General features: G+C 40.6%; 1 protein-coding gene across 1 annotated transcript; it reads left to right on the forward strand.

Moving 5' to 3' along the window:
- Positions 1-765: 765 nt before the first annotated feature.
- Positions 766-13,757, forward strand: zmat3 (zinc finger, matrin-type 3). Its single transcript, XM_085376610.1, has 6 exons — positions 766-889; positions 7,051-7,793; positions 7,886-8,026; positions 8,479-8,645; positions 10,482-10,585; positions 13,549-13,757. The coding sequence occupies exons 1-6, from the start codon at positions 766-768 to the stop codon at positions 13,755-13,757; spliced, it is 1,488 nt and encodes a 495-aa protein (XP_085232736.1).
- Positions 13,758-20,148: the final 6,391 nt, after the last annotated feature.

Raw genomic sequence — 20,148 nt, forward strand, 5'->3', positions numbered from 1 at the left:
CGGAAGTCAGAGCACTGAAAAATAGCTAGAAGAAAAAATCTAAAAACAAAACTATATATATATATATATATATATATATATATATATATATATATATATATATATATATATATATATATATATATAAATATGTGTGTGTGTGCGTGTGTGTGTGTGTGTGTGTGTGTGTGTGTGTGGAGAGAGAGAGAAAGCGATGATAGTATGATTGTTGACATTAAAAACAAACATAAAACAAACAACCAAAACACTATTATTGCCATTATAATAATTATTAATAAAACTAATAATTGTTTATGTTTTATTTGTACATCTTATTCGCATTTTTAATGCCAGCGTTAGTGCGGCTGTTTTCTCTGCCAGCAGGGGTGATCTGATTGTATGACAGAGGTGTAACATAGTTATACGATGTGTCTTGATTGCCACCTATGTTAAGGAGCAGAGAAGCAGCAGTGGCATCGGAAATGGACTGTACCAAGAAGGAGAGGGGAGGTTAGGGGAATCCAGGCTGGGTTTATGTCATTAAAATCTAGTTTAGAGAATAAGAACATCGTTGCTGATGTTTAATGTGAAAACACCCGCACATCTGGCATGTAAGTCAAGGATTAGCACTTTTTCTCCCTTGGTGTCGCCTTCTGAATTTCCACTCTCCTCTCTCGGGCACCCCTCCGGTGAGAGCCGCGGCGTCTGAGCGTTGGTAGGGACTGTCATCCTGCCTGGCTGCCCGGTTTTTTGGAGAGGAGAAGTTGGCAGAGGGATGTTCCTGCGATGATGGCGCTGCAGCTTAAGAGCGGGGATGCCGCGTACTACCAGAGTGCAGAATACTGCAGAAACTACACTTCGCCGCCTGTCAGCTACGGTGACAGCAGCCATTATCTCGCACGATTGCCAGGTAAGGGGAGGCTGGTCCAGACAGGACCTGCCCTCTGACTGTCAGCAGTTCTCATGCGCATATGTGCGAGGATGGAGAAAAATCTAATCGGAGACATTTGCATATGATAGCGAGGATGTTTAAGCCGGTTGCCCTGATGCTGCTGTCATCATCTTAATGTCATACCGGCGGGTGTGAGGAGGGGGTTCACGAGCCACCATTCTGTTCAGGTTATAGAGCATGGATGCTGCGATGCAAAATCTGAGGTTGTCGGTACTCTTGTATCCTCTCGCACTACAGGAGAGCTCCGAATCGCTTCATCCACGAACACTCCAGGTTTGAAATATGCGAAACCTTAATGTAATGCTTAGTTTTCTATCTCGAGCACCGCTGTCTGTGAGAACAAGCGAAATAATCGTTGTGGTCTCCTTTACTTGAGTCGCTGCACAGCTGATGGTGACATGTGGCAATTATACGGAAAGTGTTTCTTCCCTGGACCCGCAAAGTCGCTGTAATAGCGGGCTTTGCTGGCTGGTTTTAGGGGACTCGAGGTCAGTGTCTGTCATAGATGATGAAGATTACCGCATGAGTTTTGATCAACCCACTTGATAATATCCGTGTCATCAAACAGTGACTTGTCATATTCAGTTAAGGTTCTCAGTCATGGTGAAAATGTCACAGTGAATTCACGTTGCAGTAATGCATGAATGTAGGTGGATCTGGGGGTGTAAAAGTACCCCATCAATGGGACAGCCACAGAAAAAAAGAATAAGTACCATTTTCATGCATCAGCCTGCTAAGTGATGAAAAATAAGAAGAAATAAAGAAATAGACCTTTTGTGTGCCTTTCTCTGTGAATGGTTTTTCAGTTTAATAATGCTGCCACTTTTAACTTTTAACTTTGGTACTGTTATTATTGTCAATGTTTCTATGTTAATGACTAAATGTTTTATCAGTTACCAAAGCCAATAATAACACTTGCAGCCAGAAATATGCACATGATTCCCAGCAAGATGTTTTGAAATTATGATAGTTATCTTCTATGAGATAGAATGGACACTAATCAATATAGTAGTAGCAGCTTAATGGATTGGCCATGTGACTGTGAGTCTTTAAAGGCAAATAACACTGACATGTTAGATATTGGACCACTGGATCATTCTATTAACATTAAGTCTTCTCTAGTAGTAGTGATAGCTGAATGATATTCAAATTGTGACTGCGGCTGATATATAAAAATGGACCTGAGGCTTTATTGTAATGGTACAGTGGGTAAATTGCAAAGTACAGTAAGACGTATCTGGTCTTTGCTGCATATACTCTTGCTTGTCCAGTGCCCAGTGAAGCAGATGGAATAAGTGCAGGAGGCATGCGCTTCTCATTGCTCTATAATTGATGTGACACATCACAGAACGACAAGAGAAACTCTAGAGAAAATGAACACTTGGCCTATTTAGAGATTCTCGGTGGAGGCCATCAGATTCTCAGGCTCTAAGACAGGAGATTTCTTTTGTTTTTTTGCTTCTAAACCAAGAACTTTTGAGTCGAGCTCAAAAGAAATCACAAGTGACTGATTAGTGAGTAACTTCTGATTTAGTTTTAAGTAATTTTTGAAAATTACTTTTCAGACTTTGAGAACAACATTGTTAGAAAATTGTGAGGATTACAACACTTTCACCTTGTATTTTGGCCTTTAGAGTAATTCTATATAAGCTTGGTTTTGAATGTGTCATCTAAAAAGCCTCTAATGCAAAACCACAAATGTTTTTTGACTTTGCAGCAAGGTCCACTGCTGTAGATGTTTGAATATGGTCCGCGACTCTGAGGACTGCACTATGTGGGTGCCGATCTGAGTCTAAGGAAAGAAGCAAGCTCACCTTGACCTATCTAGCTCACAGGAAAACTACAGAAAGACAAAAGAGCCAAAATAAAAGCACAGTTGGACAATGTTTGGGTTTTTGGTTTTTTTCCTTATAACTCTGTTCATGTGTGCTAAATGAGAAGCAAAAAACAACACTTGAAATGCAGGTTGGTTTTTATGCCATCTTTGTGTGATCATCTTCCTTGCTTGAGCATCATAACTGTGCTCCGTTTCCTTCAAACCAATCAATCATTGCCTACAGTCCATCTGCCTAGGATCATAATAGGACATTAAACTAAGTAGATGCTGATTTTGGCTTCACACTTTGGAACAAAAACAAGAGATCAAGCAAAAACAAAAACGAAAACAACAACAACAACAACAACACAGATCAAGGCAAAATATGAACAAATGGATTTAATGTTAGTGTGTGACATACACAGCAGTTGTAGATGGCTCTGTTGGTCATTATGTTCTCTGTACTTTCAGAGAAGGACGCATTAATTGAGCTGAAAATGCCAACAAGCGCAAGGAGTGTGTGGAAAAATACAAAATAAAGCTGTTTGATGTTTTTATTTCTCGAGTTCAAGAACAGATTGACTGTAAGTGCTTCGAAACGTGACCGTGTTTTAAGATTTTAATGATGGAGCCTGAGGAGTGAGAGGCTTCAAGTTACAAATGTACAGAGATGTTAAAGGTCTCTCTGACTAGCAGAGGGACTGAAGTGCAGACGAAGAAAAGACTTGCAATTATGGTGATTGTGTAAAAAGACTGTTTAGACACTGCTCTGTAGCAAACAGATGGAGATTCACCAACAAGCACATAGCCCAGTTACATTAATCTAGAAGAATATGCCGCATAATGAGATCTTACACAAAACTGTCGTGCCAAAAATAGTTTCTTTGCGCTGTGTGTGTGTGTGTGTGTGTGTGGGGGGGGGGGGGGGGGGGGGGGCATGTGATATCAGACCAAACCATCAGAAAACTGTTTTAAAATTTTGGGATCTTTTAATGATTGTAATGTAAGTTGCAAGTTAACGTGTCATTCTTGGAGGCAGTGATGGTAGAGCTGCAATATCTTCGGGCTTATCTTATATTTTTAACTGGCATACAGTAAATGCAAAGCATGTGGTTAAATGCTCAAACTACTGTGTGGTGGCACGCTGTGTTCCCCAAATTGTTTAATGACCCAAGGAAAAAGGTCAGCCGTCCTGTGGTGGGGGTTTCTCGGTTGCTGCTGTTTCACTCGGCGATCCGGGGTTCTCTCGAGGCTGCTGCCGACAAGGCCGATGCTGTCATATGCAATTGGTGCGATTAACGAACATTGCCGGGCATTGGTGTTTCATGTAGTTTAATATACTGTACTGCTCTCATCCAACGTCCCCAGTGAAAATATGATCATCTGAAGCATAAACTATCAAGAATGTTTTTGTTTTTCTATGTGAAGGGTTTTGGTACCACTTTTAATCTTTTAATTGGTAAAACATTAATTTTAATATCGTTGTAACATTAATAACAGATTTTCCTGTTGTATTTCTCCGTCTTTGCTCTCAAGGCTCCATTTGCTGTGTTGATCTTTGCAATGCACTTTAAGTATGAGTTGGATTTTTCTGGCAATGAAGCATTATTGTTCTGTTAACTGTCTATTTACTGACTCACATTTGTGTTAACCACCTCTACTCCTGTTTACTACAAATGAGTTAGTGTTGATGCTCTCAATGGATGCCTGGGAATACCTCTGCAGGGTGCTCCAAAAACAGCATCGTGAACCTTTCATGAGGTGAAAACATGTAAGGTCAATATGTTGTGACTGTATACAAAGCTTAATTACACACAGCTGCAACATGAACTTACTGTATGTTACTGTCCTCTGGCATTTTGCTTGCGAGCTTGCTCGCCTCTCCTTTGCATGGTGAAGATGGTGAGTTCAAATACAGCAAATCCTCACAATCTCAGATGGAAAACTGCAAACATTTTCCTGTTTACAAAATGATTCCACATTGCAGAGGGACAGCATTACTGCAACAAGTTAAATGTCCCTGAACAGGCTGACTGCGTTTTGAATATAAAAACCTGTTACAAACTAGCTGCTATCACAGGTACAACACACTTGTGGCCAGGTGGTTGCAGCAGATGGCCGCCCCTCCCTGAGCCTGGTTTTGATGGAGGTTTCCTCCTGTTAAAAGGGAGTTTTTCCTTCCCACTGTTGCCAAAGTGCTTGCTCATAGGGGGTCATATGATTGTTGGGTTTTTCTCTGTATCTATTATTGTAGGATCTACTGTACAATATAAAGCGTCCTGAGGTGACTGTCGTTGTGATTTGGTGCTATATATATAAATTTGAATTGAATTGAATTATTAAAGTAGCAGCCAATGTGCTCATGAGCCATCTCCCTTCAAATCTTTTGGCCAATCCCAGCAACAATCCCACCGCACTTTTTCCAGAAACTGCATGGTCTAGGTTTCCATCTTAATGTGTGGGGCACAACACCCAGTTCTGCTCGCTCTTCCAGAGTCTCATCTTGCACTATAGTAAGGTCAGTGACTTGTCTAGCATACCCTTCTCCTGAGGTCAGCCAGGCCAGGTGACAGATGGGCAGCTAGACATATTGGACAGACAGACTGACAGTGAGCAGCAGTCGGAAACACAAACAGCCAGGGATGTTATTTTGGGTGCATGATTCACTTCTATCGGGCGTCCGATTGGATGATGAAAGCTTCCAGCACAGTGAATTTTGACACAGCTGTTGGCCTATTACTGACCTGAAAATATAGGGAAATGCACTGACACACACACATGCAAACACACACGGATATATTATATTACTAATATTATGATACTGGAGCATCAAAAGAGAACAAACTGAAATTAGTGCCGCACCATTACTAATATCATCCCTTTTTATTATTATTTTTTCATGTAGCACTTACATAGTTGCTCCCAGCCTTCACACACACACTCACACTGTATCAGCTTATCCAAGTAGTCACACTTCGGACTGTATTTTACTGTCGCTGCCTCTATTTGTGTGTGTGCAAACAGATGTGTATGTAATGTCCTGTTTGCATGGCCGCAGGCACTGCAACTCAGACTACTCTTTCTGGTGCCCACTGAAATGTGAAGCTCCTCTGTCCGAGAATGTGTTTCTGTTTGGTAATTTCTCTCCAGCCTTGGGGCTATAGACATATGTACTGTAGTCACTGAGTTCCCTCACAGTGTATGTTTGATGACTGGTCAGTCAACAGTATCTCCTTAAAGGACTCTTCTACATTCATTTACTTAAATAAAATGGAGATCATATTTCCAAATAAGTGGCATTTCGATGATTTTGCGTATGTTTTGTCTTTTACAAAGAATTTTCTTTTTAAACAACTGGCTCAAAATCATCAGGTGTAAAAGCTTTCCACTACAGCTCCTGCAAATTAACATGTGCGACAGAAAAAAAACCCCAAATGCTTTTCTGAAATATAAGCAGTAACATTCTTCAGAGTGTATTTTGATGCAGAACAAGATCACAGCCATCACAGTAGCTCTTTGAGGCTGTACTAAGGCACAGCAGCCTTTTGAGCAAAATGATACCATCAGCAGGCCAACATGCTCACAATGGGATTGTTAAAATGCTGATGTATAGCAAGTACAGTTTTCCCTGCGTTTACGGTGTTTGTTTATAGCTGCATTTGGTCATAAACTAAAGAGCTGGACAAACAGAAAGCTCAATATAATAATGGTAAAAAGCCAGTAGAATCATAAACTGGTTTACAGTTCACACAAAGAGGAACATGATTATCTGAACCTAGTGTCGTGGAAGGCCTTTTTGTAGTTTTTTCACACGCTTTACTCAAAAGAAAATGTCATGGTGTTGTTCAAAGAAAAGAGAGCAAATTACCATTAGTCAGTCAGTGGGATACATTAGCTGATGACTGAACAGAAAGTTGTGATGATCCATTCATCCATCACAACTTGTCTAACTTGAGGCCTCGGGGCTAGAGCCAATCCCACGGAGACGGAGCACAGCGGAGACAATTTACCAGTCTATCACATATGGAGACACGAGTCATCCATTCAGTCTCAAACACAGTTCCTGCTTGAATATAGTAAAACAGACAAGTGCCTAAAAGCCAAAAGGCTATTAAACATTAATCGAAAGAAGTTGCATAAAATATAGAGTGCATGTAAGTGACTGTATTTTTTCATTAATGTCTGCCTTCGTCATCGCTGATATCCTTATCAAGGATTTGCTTATAGGAGGTGTCTTTGATTTCTAATATCTGTGTTTATGTGTGTAATGCAGGCCTGATTGTATTGCTTCTAATGTACCCAGGTCCAGAAACCATGTTGAAGCCTCCCCTGAGTCTCTTCAGTCATCCCCAGCAGCCTTTCCAACACATGGATTCTTTACATCAGTTGGGACCTCCGCCAATGGCACCTGCACACCCTCTTGGTCCACCACCCATTGCCCCCGCTCAATCTATTGGACCTCCAACTATGGCTCATGGCCAGAGTCTAGGCCTGCCTCCCATAAATGCACCTCATACATTAAGGCCTCCTCCCATTACCCCGCCACACACTTTAGGCCCCCCTCCAATGCCTCCAGGTCAGTCATTGGGGCCTCCACCAATGGCACACACCCTGGGTCCCCCACCAGTAGATCACACACAAGCAATAGTGCCTCCAACCATGGACCTTACACAGCAGCTGGGGCCTCCACATATGAACCCTGCACAAGCACTGGTGCCTCCACCTGTAGTGGCACCAACAGCAGGTCGATTTCCCCTCCCTCCCAGCCCCTTGTCCTCACCTCCTGCTCCCGGCCCTGACCCTTCACAGATGCCCCCAAGGCCCCTAGGACCAGCCCTCATCCCAGCTACAGTGTCCAGCCTCATCTGCGGTCCACTCCCAGGCCAGGCAGCCCCAACCAGTGAGCAGCCCCAGGATGAGGGCTCCTCGCTGGGGACAGAGGAGCAGGAGGACTCTCTGGGACTAGAAGAACTGTGTAAACCGCTGTACTGTAAACTCTGCAACGTTACCCTCAACTCTGCTCAGCAGGCACAGGCTCACTACCAGGTCAGCTGAAAGCCAAATTCAGACATGCAGAATAGCACAGAAAAACATGTGAAGAATCAAATAAAATCGACATCTCGTATCTTTCTTTGAAGGGAAAGAACCACAGTAAAAAGCTACGAAATTTCTATGCTGGCAGTCAGCAGCCACCGGCCATCAGGATCCCAGAAGCCTTTGAGACTGCGGGCCAGACGGCCCTGAGCTCAGGGTCCAGCGACAGTGACGCAGGCAGGCAGGTAAGGCCCATATTTAAGAACTAGTACACAGCCTACCTTAATGCTACAGTGTTAGCTTAGGAGGTGGGTGTGCTGTTGCTGAAGTGGCCTCTCGGATGATGGCGGTCACTTGCTCTGAGGAGGTGGTAGAGAACTGCATAGTCACTCTGTTTCATTTAAACAGCAGACACTCAAAGCATCCACTCACCACTGTACACTCAATCCCTGCTTTTTAAAAGTCTATTTATTCTAAGTAACCAGTGAATTTTTTTTTATTATGTTTGCTAATAAAATAACAATCTTTCTGACAAAAAATAGCATAACTCATAGCTTCCATTAGGCTTTACTATCATTTTAAAGGCAATGTGTTCTTCCTCCTGCTGAAATGGAACATTTCTTTCCTTGTTTTCACAGTGTTTACTCCAAATCTCCTCTCACCACAAACACTGTGCTGCTTTGTCCTGTCTCTGCAGGCGCTGTATAAGGGGGCGCCCAGGGTCATCTTGGCCACAGAGAATGACTATTGTAAATTGTGCGACGCTTCCTTCAGTTCACCAGCAGTTGCGCAGGCCCACTACCAGGGCAAGAACCATGCCAAGAAACTACGGCTGGCTGAGGCCCAACAGAACGCGAGTACCATGTAGGTTTGGGTGAAGACATGTTGGCTTTATTGGACAGAGATTTTATCCTTACTGTGTTTTATGCAGGCATAATGGAGTGGAGGCCCACTACAGACAATACCTTGTTCAGCATTAGCTGAAAAAGAAATATAGCAATTGCAATCAGATATACATTGCATTGCGCAAATATCTTGAGCCATCCATCGTTTCTTTATAATTTGCTAGAAAATTAGTATAATAAAACAGTATATAAGCAAAAGCAGTTTCTATTATTTTATAAAAGCATGCAGCTGAATATTTCTTATGACCACCTTTATTTTGCAACACAGTCTGAACTCTCTTTCTCTCAAACTTCAGGAATAGTTCTCTTGGCTTCTTAAAGGACATTCAAAGCTCTTCTTTGGATGTTGGCTGCCTTTTAGTCTGCTCTCTGTCAACATCATCCCACACTGTTCACTAATGTTGAGGCTCTGGGTAAACTAGTCTATGATTGATAGTCTTCCATTGTGAGTTTCTTTTCAAAGGTGTGCCTTTACTGCATTAGCAGTGTGCTTGGGATCATTGTCGTGCTGAAAAATGAAGCCGTTGCCAATCAGATGCTTTCCAGATGGTGCTGTGTGGTGGATCAAAGTCTGACCAAACTTTTCTGTGGTCATCACACTGATGGATGAAAACATCCATTTTGACAAGATCCTGCACCACTGGCTGAATTTCAGCCCCAAACCATGACAGAACCTCCACTGTGTTTTACAGATGGATGTAGACACTTGTTGTTGTACCTCTTTCCTCACCTTCGCTGTAGATATTATCAACATTTGAACCAAACATTTCACATCTGGAATCATAACTCCAACAGGCCTGTTGATAATTACTTTAAGTCCAGTTCTTGTGTAATTTGGTATACCTCAGTCTTTTCTCCCTGTTTCCCTTCTTTAAAACAACTTCAGCCACCCTTCCACTGAGATCATTTCTGATTAGGCCTAAATGGATCAACTGAAGGACCAAATGCATCTCTCAGGTTCTCTGCCAGGTGTTTGCTGGATATTTTTTCTGTTGTGGACCGGACATACTGTTCATCTGCTGTTGATAGCTCTTTTTTATGCCTGCCCATTTTTTTTAGTCCTCCACTTGTTCACTTTCCTTAGCTGTTTTCTGCTGATCGCACTTTTGAAATCACTGCGTTGCTACAAAATTACTATTTTATTATTTCAAACTGTGTTATCTTTGGCAGTTTTAATAGATTCAACTAAAGAGATAAGAACAAATTATGTGTTTTTACAACAGGCAGCTAGACCAAAGTCCCTAAAGGTACAACTTACCAAAGACAAATTTGGTAAGTTGTCTGTTATGTATGGACATAACACTGGCTTGTCCCTAGAGTTAGGTCCCTTTTTTATGCTTGAATGATTCATAGGTCAGTGTTAGGTGGCTTACAAAACAAACAAACAAAAAACATTCCGCTGGAAATGGTCAGGTGCAAGAATTGGCCTGATAATGAGTGAAAAAGCAGCCTGTGTCCAAAGAAAAGCTTTGCAAGACCAAGCCTGTAGAACACAGGTATGGAACTCCATACCTTGAGGCCTCGAGGGCCGCTGTCCTGCTTGTTTTCCAACCAACCTGCCCTTTTAGCTTCTTATTGGCAAAGCACACCTGATCCAGGTATTCAGCAGCAGTAGGGCAGGGATATCTCAAAAACAAGCAGGATGCTGGCCCTAGAGAAAATAACATGAAACATCTTAGAAAGATGAGGGGTGACTCAGGGGTTTGGCAAAATACGCCATATTTCAAGCTAGCCATGTTGCCATTACATGTGATATGGAACCAACAATTGTTGACTCTAGCTTTGCCTGTTACAGGGAAAGCAGCAATGAGACAACTCCGAGAAGGAACAGGAAAGATGGCAGTGAGTACCGGCTAGTGAAAAATCGTCGCAGCCCACAAGTACCCGCTTCCATGCCAGGTAAGATAAGAAAATTAAATGCTAATTAAAAAGCGACATCAGCATAATTTAAAGATAACTATCAAAAGTCATCTGATAAACTCTTCATTTAGGTGGCATTGTTGTAGCTATCTTGGTCAGTAAAATGCAAAGAAATGCAAGAGATTTTGTCTTATTCCACATCTATTCAAAGGCTGCAAACTAGCAAAGCAAATTCTGATGTTATTTAATGAATTGACCAATAATATGTCTGGCTATTGAGGGTCATGTCTGTTATTGTGTTATCTTAAGTGGCGGTTGGAAAATACGTCACTACAAACAAGCTATATTCAGCAGTCCTAGAACAGATGTCACCTGTTCATACACAGCGGCTTGAGGACCAATCAGCAGTAAACTTGGCTGTTTCTTTAATGATCTTATATTCTTTTATTTGAGTTATTGGTTGTGTCTTCAAACAACTCTATTTGATGCACACTAGCCTTTGAAATTGGTCTTTTTATGCGGCATAAAATGTGATGTGTATGGTACCTACCCCGAGAAGCCACTGTTCAAAATGCCAATTTATCTTCTAAAAGCTGATTTTGTACTTGCAAACACCCCAACAGTCTTTCTAAAGAGATATAGCGAATGCTGTAAAATCCTTTTCTTAGGTCTAGACCTGTTCCATATACTGATAATTCATGTTACAGCAGCTTTCATGACCCGTAGTCATTTTCAGCAGCCTTTGAGGGCAGTGTCTGTTTGCTGAGTCAGTGTGGAAACTGTCAAAAAAAACTAAATGATGTCACAGATAGGAGTTATTCTCCTAAAGCTCTCTCATGTCACTGGATTTTCTACCGTTTTTGGTGCACCCACCTACTTATGTCCAGTGCATGACCCTCACATGGTCACACATGTTTTCTTTCTTTTTTAAGGCTGAATGTTCTTCTATAATTATTATTTAACTGTGGTTTCTTTGTGTTTGTGTGAGTGTCTGCTTTCACCCTCGTGTACATGTGTGAAAACAGATACAGAGTAAGGTAATGTCAGACTTTCTGCTGACGTCAAGCTACCATCTCTTTCTGCACGTGTCTGTTTCCTATTCTGTCTTTCCACAGACATAAGCACCTGCACTTCAGCTCGAGATAAAACAAGATAAATCACAAGTCATACAGTAAAGCAAATCCCTCTTAGTCTCCCGCTGACACGCTCTTCCACAGGCAAAAAAAAAAAAAAAATCTGCTGATTCAATCAGTTTTCTTGATGGACAATCCCTAAAATAGCTTCTCTCCCTCTCGTTCTGTCTTTTTTATCTCTCTCTCTATCTCTCTATTTTCTTCTCCTTTTTCTGTGTTGCTAAAACACAAGCAACACTCTGTTTCCAGTGTTCTGCCATCATGTAATCACAGACGCCTTTCAGCTTTTCTTTCTGTACACATTTGTGTACATTTGTCACACACACAGCACTCATACACACATGGGTCTGGGATGCATTTTTATCACTGAACAACAGAAAAAAACCAAACACTGCAGATGAATTCTTTCAACTACAATATCAGTAGCATTTTATATGAAGTTAAAAGTCGAAGATTTAACAGATAAATTTAAGACAGTAAAATGCTGGCTGCATTTTCCTATACCCATTTCATTTTTTCAATGTACAATTATAGCAGCATCCAGAGGTGGCAAAGCTACACATGTTCTGCACTTAAGTAGAAGTACAGATATTAATGTTAAAAATACTCCAGTAAAAGTTGAACGAACAGGATTATCTTTCACGTGTTTCGGTTTAGGCTCAAATCGGTTTGACGTTTGAAGGTCCGCAGTGTGATATAATAACTCCACCCAAATCTGTCAGCAATGAGCAATGAGCCTGTTTTGAAAATGTAAGCAGCAGAAAGTACAGATATTTGTTTAAAAAGGGCATAAAAGTCAAAAGTAGTCATATAAATAAATACTCAAGTAAAGTATGGACACCTGAAAATTCTACATAAGTACTTTGTAGCATCTACTCTTACCAGTAGTATTTTATAAAAAGATAAGAGTCATAGTCAAGAAATGCTAGCATTTCTTAATAATGAGGGATGGGAATCCTAATAGTTTTGCTGGGTTTTTTGGTTAGAAATGAGCAAAAAAAAGAAACAAAAAGTGAAGGAATTGTGAGTTGTCCTATGTTCAGTCCATCCTTTAACCTGAATCAAAAATGTAAACTTTATTGTGGCGCATCTAACCAGTCACAATTATAGGTAAGTGTACTGTCAACAGAGGGAGTGATTTTACAAAGAAACAAAGAAAATATACTCTGAGAAAAGCTACAGTATTAATAAAGTTTAGCTTATTTGAAGTCTGGTGAAAGCCAACACAAATGCTTACTGTGTACTTTTTAATATCACAGCTCTGTCATTAAGAAACAGGAGGATCTGATTAAAGAAATAATCAACAGAATTCAAATGTAGGCTTAGTCTATGTGCAGGTACAAATAGGTGTCCTGTTTCAGGGTCATATGTTACTGCTTATAAAATAAAAACGCAAAATTGTTTGCATCAATGGGAAAAGTTGCATCTAAAAATGTGTTTTCATTACTGCTCATCGGGGTAATGTAGAGACGTTAAAACATTTTAGTTCCAGGAATGATGAGGCTGTCTTACAGAGAACTGATTTGTAAGTGTGCAGTGGTTTCTTACCCAGTGAGCTCTAGTATGAAACATACTGTAACCATCACTGGAGCAGGTTAGGCTGAAAGCACAAGTTACCATGCTGGTGTAACCACCTTTGTCCATGTTATTCTAGTGCTAGGATGGGTTTCTTCTGGGAGCTTTAGTATTTCATTAAAGATGTTCTAGTTGATTATCATCTCATTTTGCCACTGTATAAGGCACTAGTTGAAACCTAAAGTTGGACCCTTGGCACTGTATTGTGACTTCCCTCTGCAATAAAACATCTCTTAAAAATAACAGTTAGCAGCCATCCATCTCATCTCTGTAATCTCTCTTTCTCTCCCTCAGGGCCGTACTACAACCCCAGACCGAGGCAGCGCATCCCCTGGGACTTGGCCATGTGCGTGACTCCCAGCGGACAGTTCTACTGCTCCATGTGCAACTGCGGAGCCGAGCAGGAGACGGACTTCAGGCAGCATTTGGAGAGCAAGCAGCACAAAGCAAAAGTGTCGGAGCTAAGATACCGCCATGAGATGGAGAACCTCGGCTACAGCTAAGAGACACAAGAGGGGAAGGAAAGAGAACATGTAAAGAGTACAAGAACGCAGGGCAGGAAACTGAAAATACTGCCATACTTTTGAAGAGCATATTTAGTGGAGTGATTACATCAAGATCTTTTTGCACTTTATTTGGTGTATGGATTAAACACATAATCTTTCAATTTGATAGGAAATATATAAATAGAGGTGGCTGGTTGTGGCTCAGGTGGTAGATCAGATTGTCCACAAAGTGCAGGGTTGACAGTTTGATCCCTATTTCCTGATAGACAGCCCAGCTTTTCGTGTCGCATCTGCTCTGATACAGGAGGCTAAAATTGGATTCCATTAATCCTTGTATTGCTCTAGAAAGTGTGTATTTAATCAGCTCATAACATTCAGAGGAAATTGTAGATTTTTAATCTTAAAACTTTGAACAAAAAAAAAATCTGTTTTCTAGCCACAGAATCAGACTACATTTTTAAGCCATTATCCTTTCTTATACTTTCTGCTCCAGTTCCTCCAAAGCTTTAAGTGGGTTACATTCTGACTCAGGGCACAGGTAAATGCAAAAGAAATGCAAAGAAATCTGAAAGAGGGGAAATCAGGGTTTTGCTTTTTTGGCAGAAAGTCAGGTGGACATGAGAAGAGGCTCAAGAAGCCTCAGCGAAGACAAAGATACGCAGAAAACTTGAAAAGTACAAAAATGCAGACAAGGTTGAGTGAGGGGGCAATTCCTTTATGTTACAAAAACTTGGGAAAACAACTACTAAGTTTTAGTTTGAGATGATTTTTTAAACTCTTACGAGTCATTTAGCCGTGCAGGTATTTTTTATAGGTCCTGCAGCAGTGACTGCAGGGGAAAACTTACAACCACAGAGCCACACGGGACACAAATTCAGCATCTTTACAACCAAACAGATGTAATAAAATCCAAAGCACTACTTGCTAATTTAAAAAATAAGCACAATGAACTTCACCTAATGAAACAGTGTTATATGAAACTGTGAGCCTTAGCTGACTTCCTACTTGTCCTGAGGTGTGTATCAGGCTGAAGGCTCTTGCAAGCCTTGCTGGTGCCTTTGGAGGAAGTTAGGCTAAAGAGTAAGCTTTGGCTAGCCATTTTGGCAATATAGTAAAAAACCAATCTGTCACATTGATTGGATTTTTCTGTATTCACAAATGTTATGTAAATATTCTTAATATTGCAGTATAGATGTAAATAGACTATAGTAGACATGAATCCTATTGATTATTTGATCAGTGTTAGCTCACCATCTCTTGTAAACTCTCATAATCTATTTAACAACTATCAGGAATCTTGTAAGTGTGCACTGAGTGAATGTCTTCTTTTTTGAGCACTGTATGTTTGTGTGTGGATTTTACTGTAGGCCCTCCGTACCACTTTGGATGGCGCCTTTGTAAGTAACTCTGGTACCGTCAGTTCTGGTTAAAAAGCTGCTAGTCTCATCGTTTTTACTTTGGAAGGAAGGAGAACAGAGTGCCAGCAGAGGCTGCCCCTAAGGGCGAAACATGCTTTGATGACGAGAACAAGACAAAATTTTCCTCTTGAAAAACGCTCAAACGCGCAAACGCTTTCAAACCGAACGCACTTAACTCTAAACTTCAAATTGACTCGCAAATTGCAGCGCTCCTGGATGTTTCTGCTTGTGAGACATGTCATTTAATACTCCCAGTCTTGATTCCCAGAGGGAACGTAAGCAGGTTTTACTGCAGTGTGTGCAACGACTGCTAAATAGTAACACGGACTGTGCCGCAATGGTTTTATTTTGTGTTGCTTTGGCCTGTTTGTGTTGCTTTTTCCACATACGAGGAGATCCAGCTGTGTTCCTGTGTTTAGCCCGTTCTGGGGAAAAAAAAGTTATATAATTGAAGTTAAATTGGATTAACTGTTCCAGTTTAATGGTCCTGAGCCGAACACAGCAAGTTGTCACAAGGCATTCAAAGTCTATAGTCACATTTAAAATTGCTAAAAAAATAAGTACTAATAAAATGAGTCTTTTATGCTGATCTTCGCCACAGATATCAATGATAGTGAAGGGGTCACAAAATGTACATATTCAAGCAGAAAAGCTTGTCATTCAAAGCCCTTCTTACTAATCCTTTAAAATAGAACGGTGCTTTCCCCCCATTGTAACAGAAAAAGATTATCAGCATACACCTGTGTTCAAAAATCAATAATTTGTTATTGAAAAGAGAAGAAAAACCTCCCCTTTAAATCTGCTTTTGCGGAAAAAAAACCATTCCTCAGTAATTAAATCAGTCTGATCAGTTCATATAATTAGATGAGCTGGAAAGCGGAATTGAAAGCAGCATCCTGGCCTTCTCTTTGCTTGGCTTTGTTTGCTGCAGGGAGAGGCAGCTGCTCACATCTTATATTTGTCTCCAGAGCACAAATACACACACTTGACCACACACTAGGATGCTCGGGGGAATAGCACTGTGAGAACAAAGCGCTGTGGCATTTTTGGGGATTAAAACGCAACAGCAAGGCAGAGCTAGAGGGACGTACAAGCAGAAGGCATTCAAATTAAAGTGCTCGCCTATTTATTAGCCCACCTTGCCGCACAGTTTAATGAAACAGGAACAAAAAGCCGTGGGTGAGCTAGTCTTGTGCGTTGAGGCAGAGTTGCAGTCTGTTAATAGCTCTCCTCCTCCTAGAAATAACACACTTTGTCTTACATGAAAGCGCTGGGAGCATTACCTTTTATTACGCTGACAGGCTCTTGGACTCAAAATGAGAGTCACACTCCAGTGCAGCTATTGAAAACCTTCTGCAAGTGCAGGAAATGATAAGCTGGAGAAAACGAGGAGATCACAGGAAGCTAGTGGGCTCCTACAAATACAGCCTAAAGATCCAGACAGAAATGTTCATAGTGGAGCGTTTGGACCCCTTTCTGTGATAATTCCACCTGTTTCGTGGCTTTTTACCACTTAACATGAGGCACTGATACTTAATATTTCCTTGTTTGATAGTAAGTTTGTCGCGTAACTTCTGTATAAATGCTGCCCATTTACCATAAATTCAGATGGCAAATGGGCAGCATTATTTGTAACTCACACAACCTATTGATGACATTAAAAAAACATTAAACGCAACCTGTCTTTGTGCCACACACCAGCAAAGTATCAGCTGCCATCAAGATGCCCCAGAAATCCCTGGTCTGTGTCAAAACCAACACAAAGTGAAGTACTGGTTGTTTCTGGGGGAATCATGTGGCTCTCACAGGGATGTAGAGGTGAATTCTTTGACGGATAGGGATCGGTATCATGGCGCTATTACGCTTACACATACTGTTGTTATTCTGCATCTTATTCATTAACTTTACATTAACCCATGGTCACACAATCAAGTTAATTTCATGTGGGCTGTAGGCTACCAGCATACGTGACACACGTGGGCCAGTGGCAGGTGAACTAGTGGAAAACTGCATATTCCCGCCAACGTGTGCGAGATCTCTGTCGTTTTCCCCCCACAAAGATGACATTTGATGACCTTCCCTTCATGTTGAGTTTTGACACCTCAGTGTACATCAGGAAAGACGTGGTTGATGACCATTAGAACAGTTTGCAGGTTTTTCCAAAGGTAGCTGCACAGGCAGAGACCACCATCACTAACCTCTGATGCACACCCAGTCATTTTGTTCTATAAGCAGTCCTGAAATTTGACAGAAAGAGCTTCAGGTAGGCTTCTAAGGGATAAATAAAATGTCACAACAGTTGTGATTTGGCACTATATAAACAAACTTAAACGGAACTGAATTGAATTGAAATCTTGGAGCTAATGTTTAATTTGCTCTGGCAGAATGCGTCTGCCATCCCCCAACTTTCAAATAGATTTCCACCTGATCTTGTCTGTGCCAGTCCAATTACAGCTGGTTATCAACTACAGGGCGAGTTTGATGCACCGACTCACCCCTCTGAACGCTGTAATCACTTTACATTTTTCCCTCAACATGACGCCACACGTTGCTCTGAGTGTTTACAGGTCTAATTGCATCCAGGAGCATTGAAACAGACTCATTTGCATAAGCGCACGTCGTAGGTGATGCCAAGCTAATTATCTAGTATTGTAGAAAGGTTGGCGTTAGCTCCAGGTACAAAGGGCAGCGTGCACAGGAAATAATAGGAACCAATCTGTGTCAGTGTGCACGCACCGATCGATATGTCACACGAGTCGGGCCTCAAGAGGATTTACAAGGACTTAAAGTGTTTGTAATCAACATTTGATTCTAAAACGTCTGTTTTCTTTTCAAGAGCTTAAAAAATGACAAAATTATTGCGTAGCAGGAAAATCTCAGAAGCAGAAGGGTCTTGCTGAAAATAAACGATTAAGCCTGAAAAAACGTGGCAAACACAATTTGCACTTAATGAGCTGAAACACAGCAGCCCACCAGTTAAGTGATCCTTTTACACAAGACTATTTTTGGAAGGATATTGTAGCGCTGAAACGTTTTTATGTTGTTTTTTTGTTGTTTGCCTTTTGGGGTTTTTGCATCAGAGGATTTCTATTAATTGGACAAATGTTTCACACAGACAAAGGCCAAAAACGTAAATAAATAAAAGCACTGTGGGAAATAAATGTATTTACATCAACATATGTCCATTAACCAGTACAAATGATTTAAATTGGACTGTTTAGTTATTATTTAGTATGTTAATGTGCTGAAACAGTTACTATCTGGGGCACTGTATCCATTTCTATTCTATGTTTACTTGTTAGAAACTATAGAGAATGTGAGTACAATATACTTAATAATTATTGGTTTCACTTATCTATTTGCGGCTCTACTTCAGCAGCACAGGTTAATAAGTTAAACTTCAGTGCTTCGCAGTAAATGACAGAGTGTGTTACGTATCGCACTGTATAAAATGTATCTGGTTTATTTTGTGCATGAGTACAGTCATACCTAATAACTGTTAAGATCTTTCTACCACAGGCTGAGACTATAAGGCTGCTGTTCAGGAGTATTTAATGACGTTTACACAGCTGGTTGTTTGGAAATGTCTGTGTGCTGTGAGGAATCTGCAAAATGGTACTGGAAAAAAAAATCCCACGTTTGCAGTGAATATAAAAATACACTGTTTATTTAGAAAATGTGTTCTACCATATGTTGTTTAGTCTTTGTTGTCATTATTTGCCTCTAATGAACTCCTTATGCTAAAATCTACGAGGTGAGAAGCCGAAGCTGTTGCAAATGTGTGTGATATTTGTCATTTCTGTGTTTTATCCATGCGCTGGACTGTTGGACTGAGCAGATGAGGGTAGATGGGCAACACTGTGCGGTTAGGTAGAAACCCTTGACTCAAATTCTGCTTTTCATGCTGAATTATATGGTGGCCCCCCTATATGGAAAAGTTATATATATATTAATCTTATTAAGTTTGTATCTGTGTTTAAATGAAAAGCATACAAGAGTGAAAACAGATATAAGATCCCTAGAAAAATTGTATAAATGAAACCTGTATGTTTTGGATACTTCCTAAAACAATATATGAAAGTGGCCACTTTTATGTGTAAATCATATAAGCCTTATATGATTCACTATATGAAGTAGGCCCCATCTGATGCAAGTCTTTTATAAGTTTTTTCTATTCCTTTTCCATATGGGCCAGAAAGGTCAAATGCCCTGCAAGTTAGGAAATCAACAGCAAATAGAAAAAAATAATACAAAAGCACACAAAACACACAAATGTTGAATAAAACACCAATAGAAAAAAACTGTAAAAATTCACAACGGAAGTGTTTTTGGGAAGACAAGAACATGACCGAAGATCTGAAGAAGTGACAGAAATCAGAAACATGTGAAAGACTGCACTGAGACCTGTTTACAAGAAGTGAAGGATTCTTATGAGGGAGAAAAAGATCCAAGTAATGTGTGTTTAATTGAATGACTCATATAACACTGTAGCTGCATGTTGGCTATTAGCTTTTATTGTTAGCTGGTCACTTCTGCAGTTGGTCCATCACGTTATTGTCTCCTCAAAACCCCTTCAAACTGCTTCCCCCTTTATTGTTAAGGTTTTGCTGCGTTTTTTCTATTTCCATAGTGTTTTCTTTGGTTTTACTGATGTGACTGCAGAATTAGGTGAACTGGAGTGTCTAATTTTAAAGACACCATGTTAATGGGCACAGAACAGTTTGCTCAGGTCAGGTCAGGTCAGGTGTCTGGATAGAACTAGATCCAAATGGATGGCTTACCATGATCTGAAACACTTTTTCAGTTTAGCTACACATACAGGCACACAGTCGGGATTAGTTAGCCATGCTCACCAGTGGTACTACGCCATTGATTTTCAAATGAGGGCAACAAACACATAATAAGGATTCTTCACAAAAAATGAGAGACATTTCTACTTGTTTTTACAGCTGGATTTCCAGAGACAGTAA

Source organism: Diplotaxodon limnothrissa, linkage group LG17 (assembly GCF_057381915.1).
Source record: "Diplotaxodon limnothrissa isolate DT_005_m linkage group LG17, D_limnothrissa_male_GT1.1, whole genome shotgun sequence".
NCBI lineage: Eukaryota > Metazoa > Chordata > Actinopteri > Cichliformes > Cichlidae > Diplotaxodon > Diplotaxodon limnothrissa.

Excerpts from the sequence above, each read along its gene's own strand:
- zmat3 (XM_085376610.1), top strand. The coding sequence starts at position 766 with ATGATGGCGCTGCAGCTTAAGAGCGGGGATGCCGCGTACTACCAGAGT. Across the intron at positions 7,794-7,885 it reads AGGCACAGGCTCACTACCAG|GGAAAGAACCACAGTAAAAA; the intron begins GTCAGCTGAAAG and ends CTTTCTTTGAAG. Across the intron at positions 8,027-8,478 it reads ACAGTGACGCAGGCAGGCAG|GCGCTGTATAAGGGGGCGCC; the intron begins GTAAGGCCCATA and ends CTGTCTCTGCAG.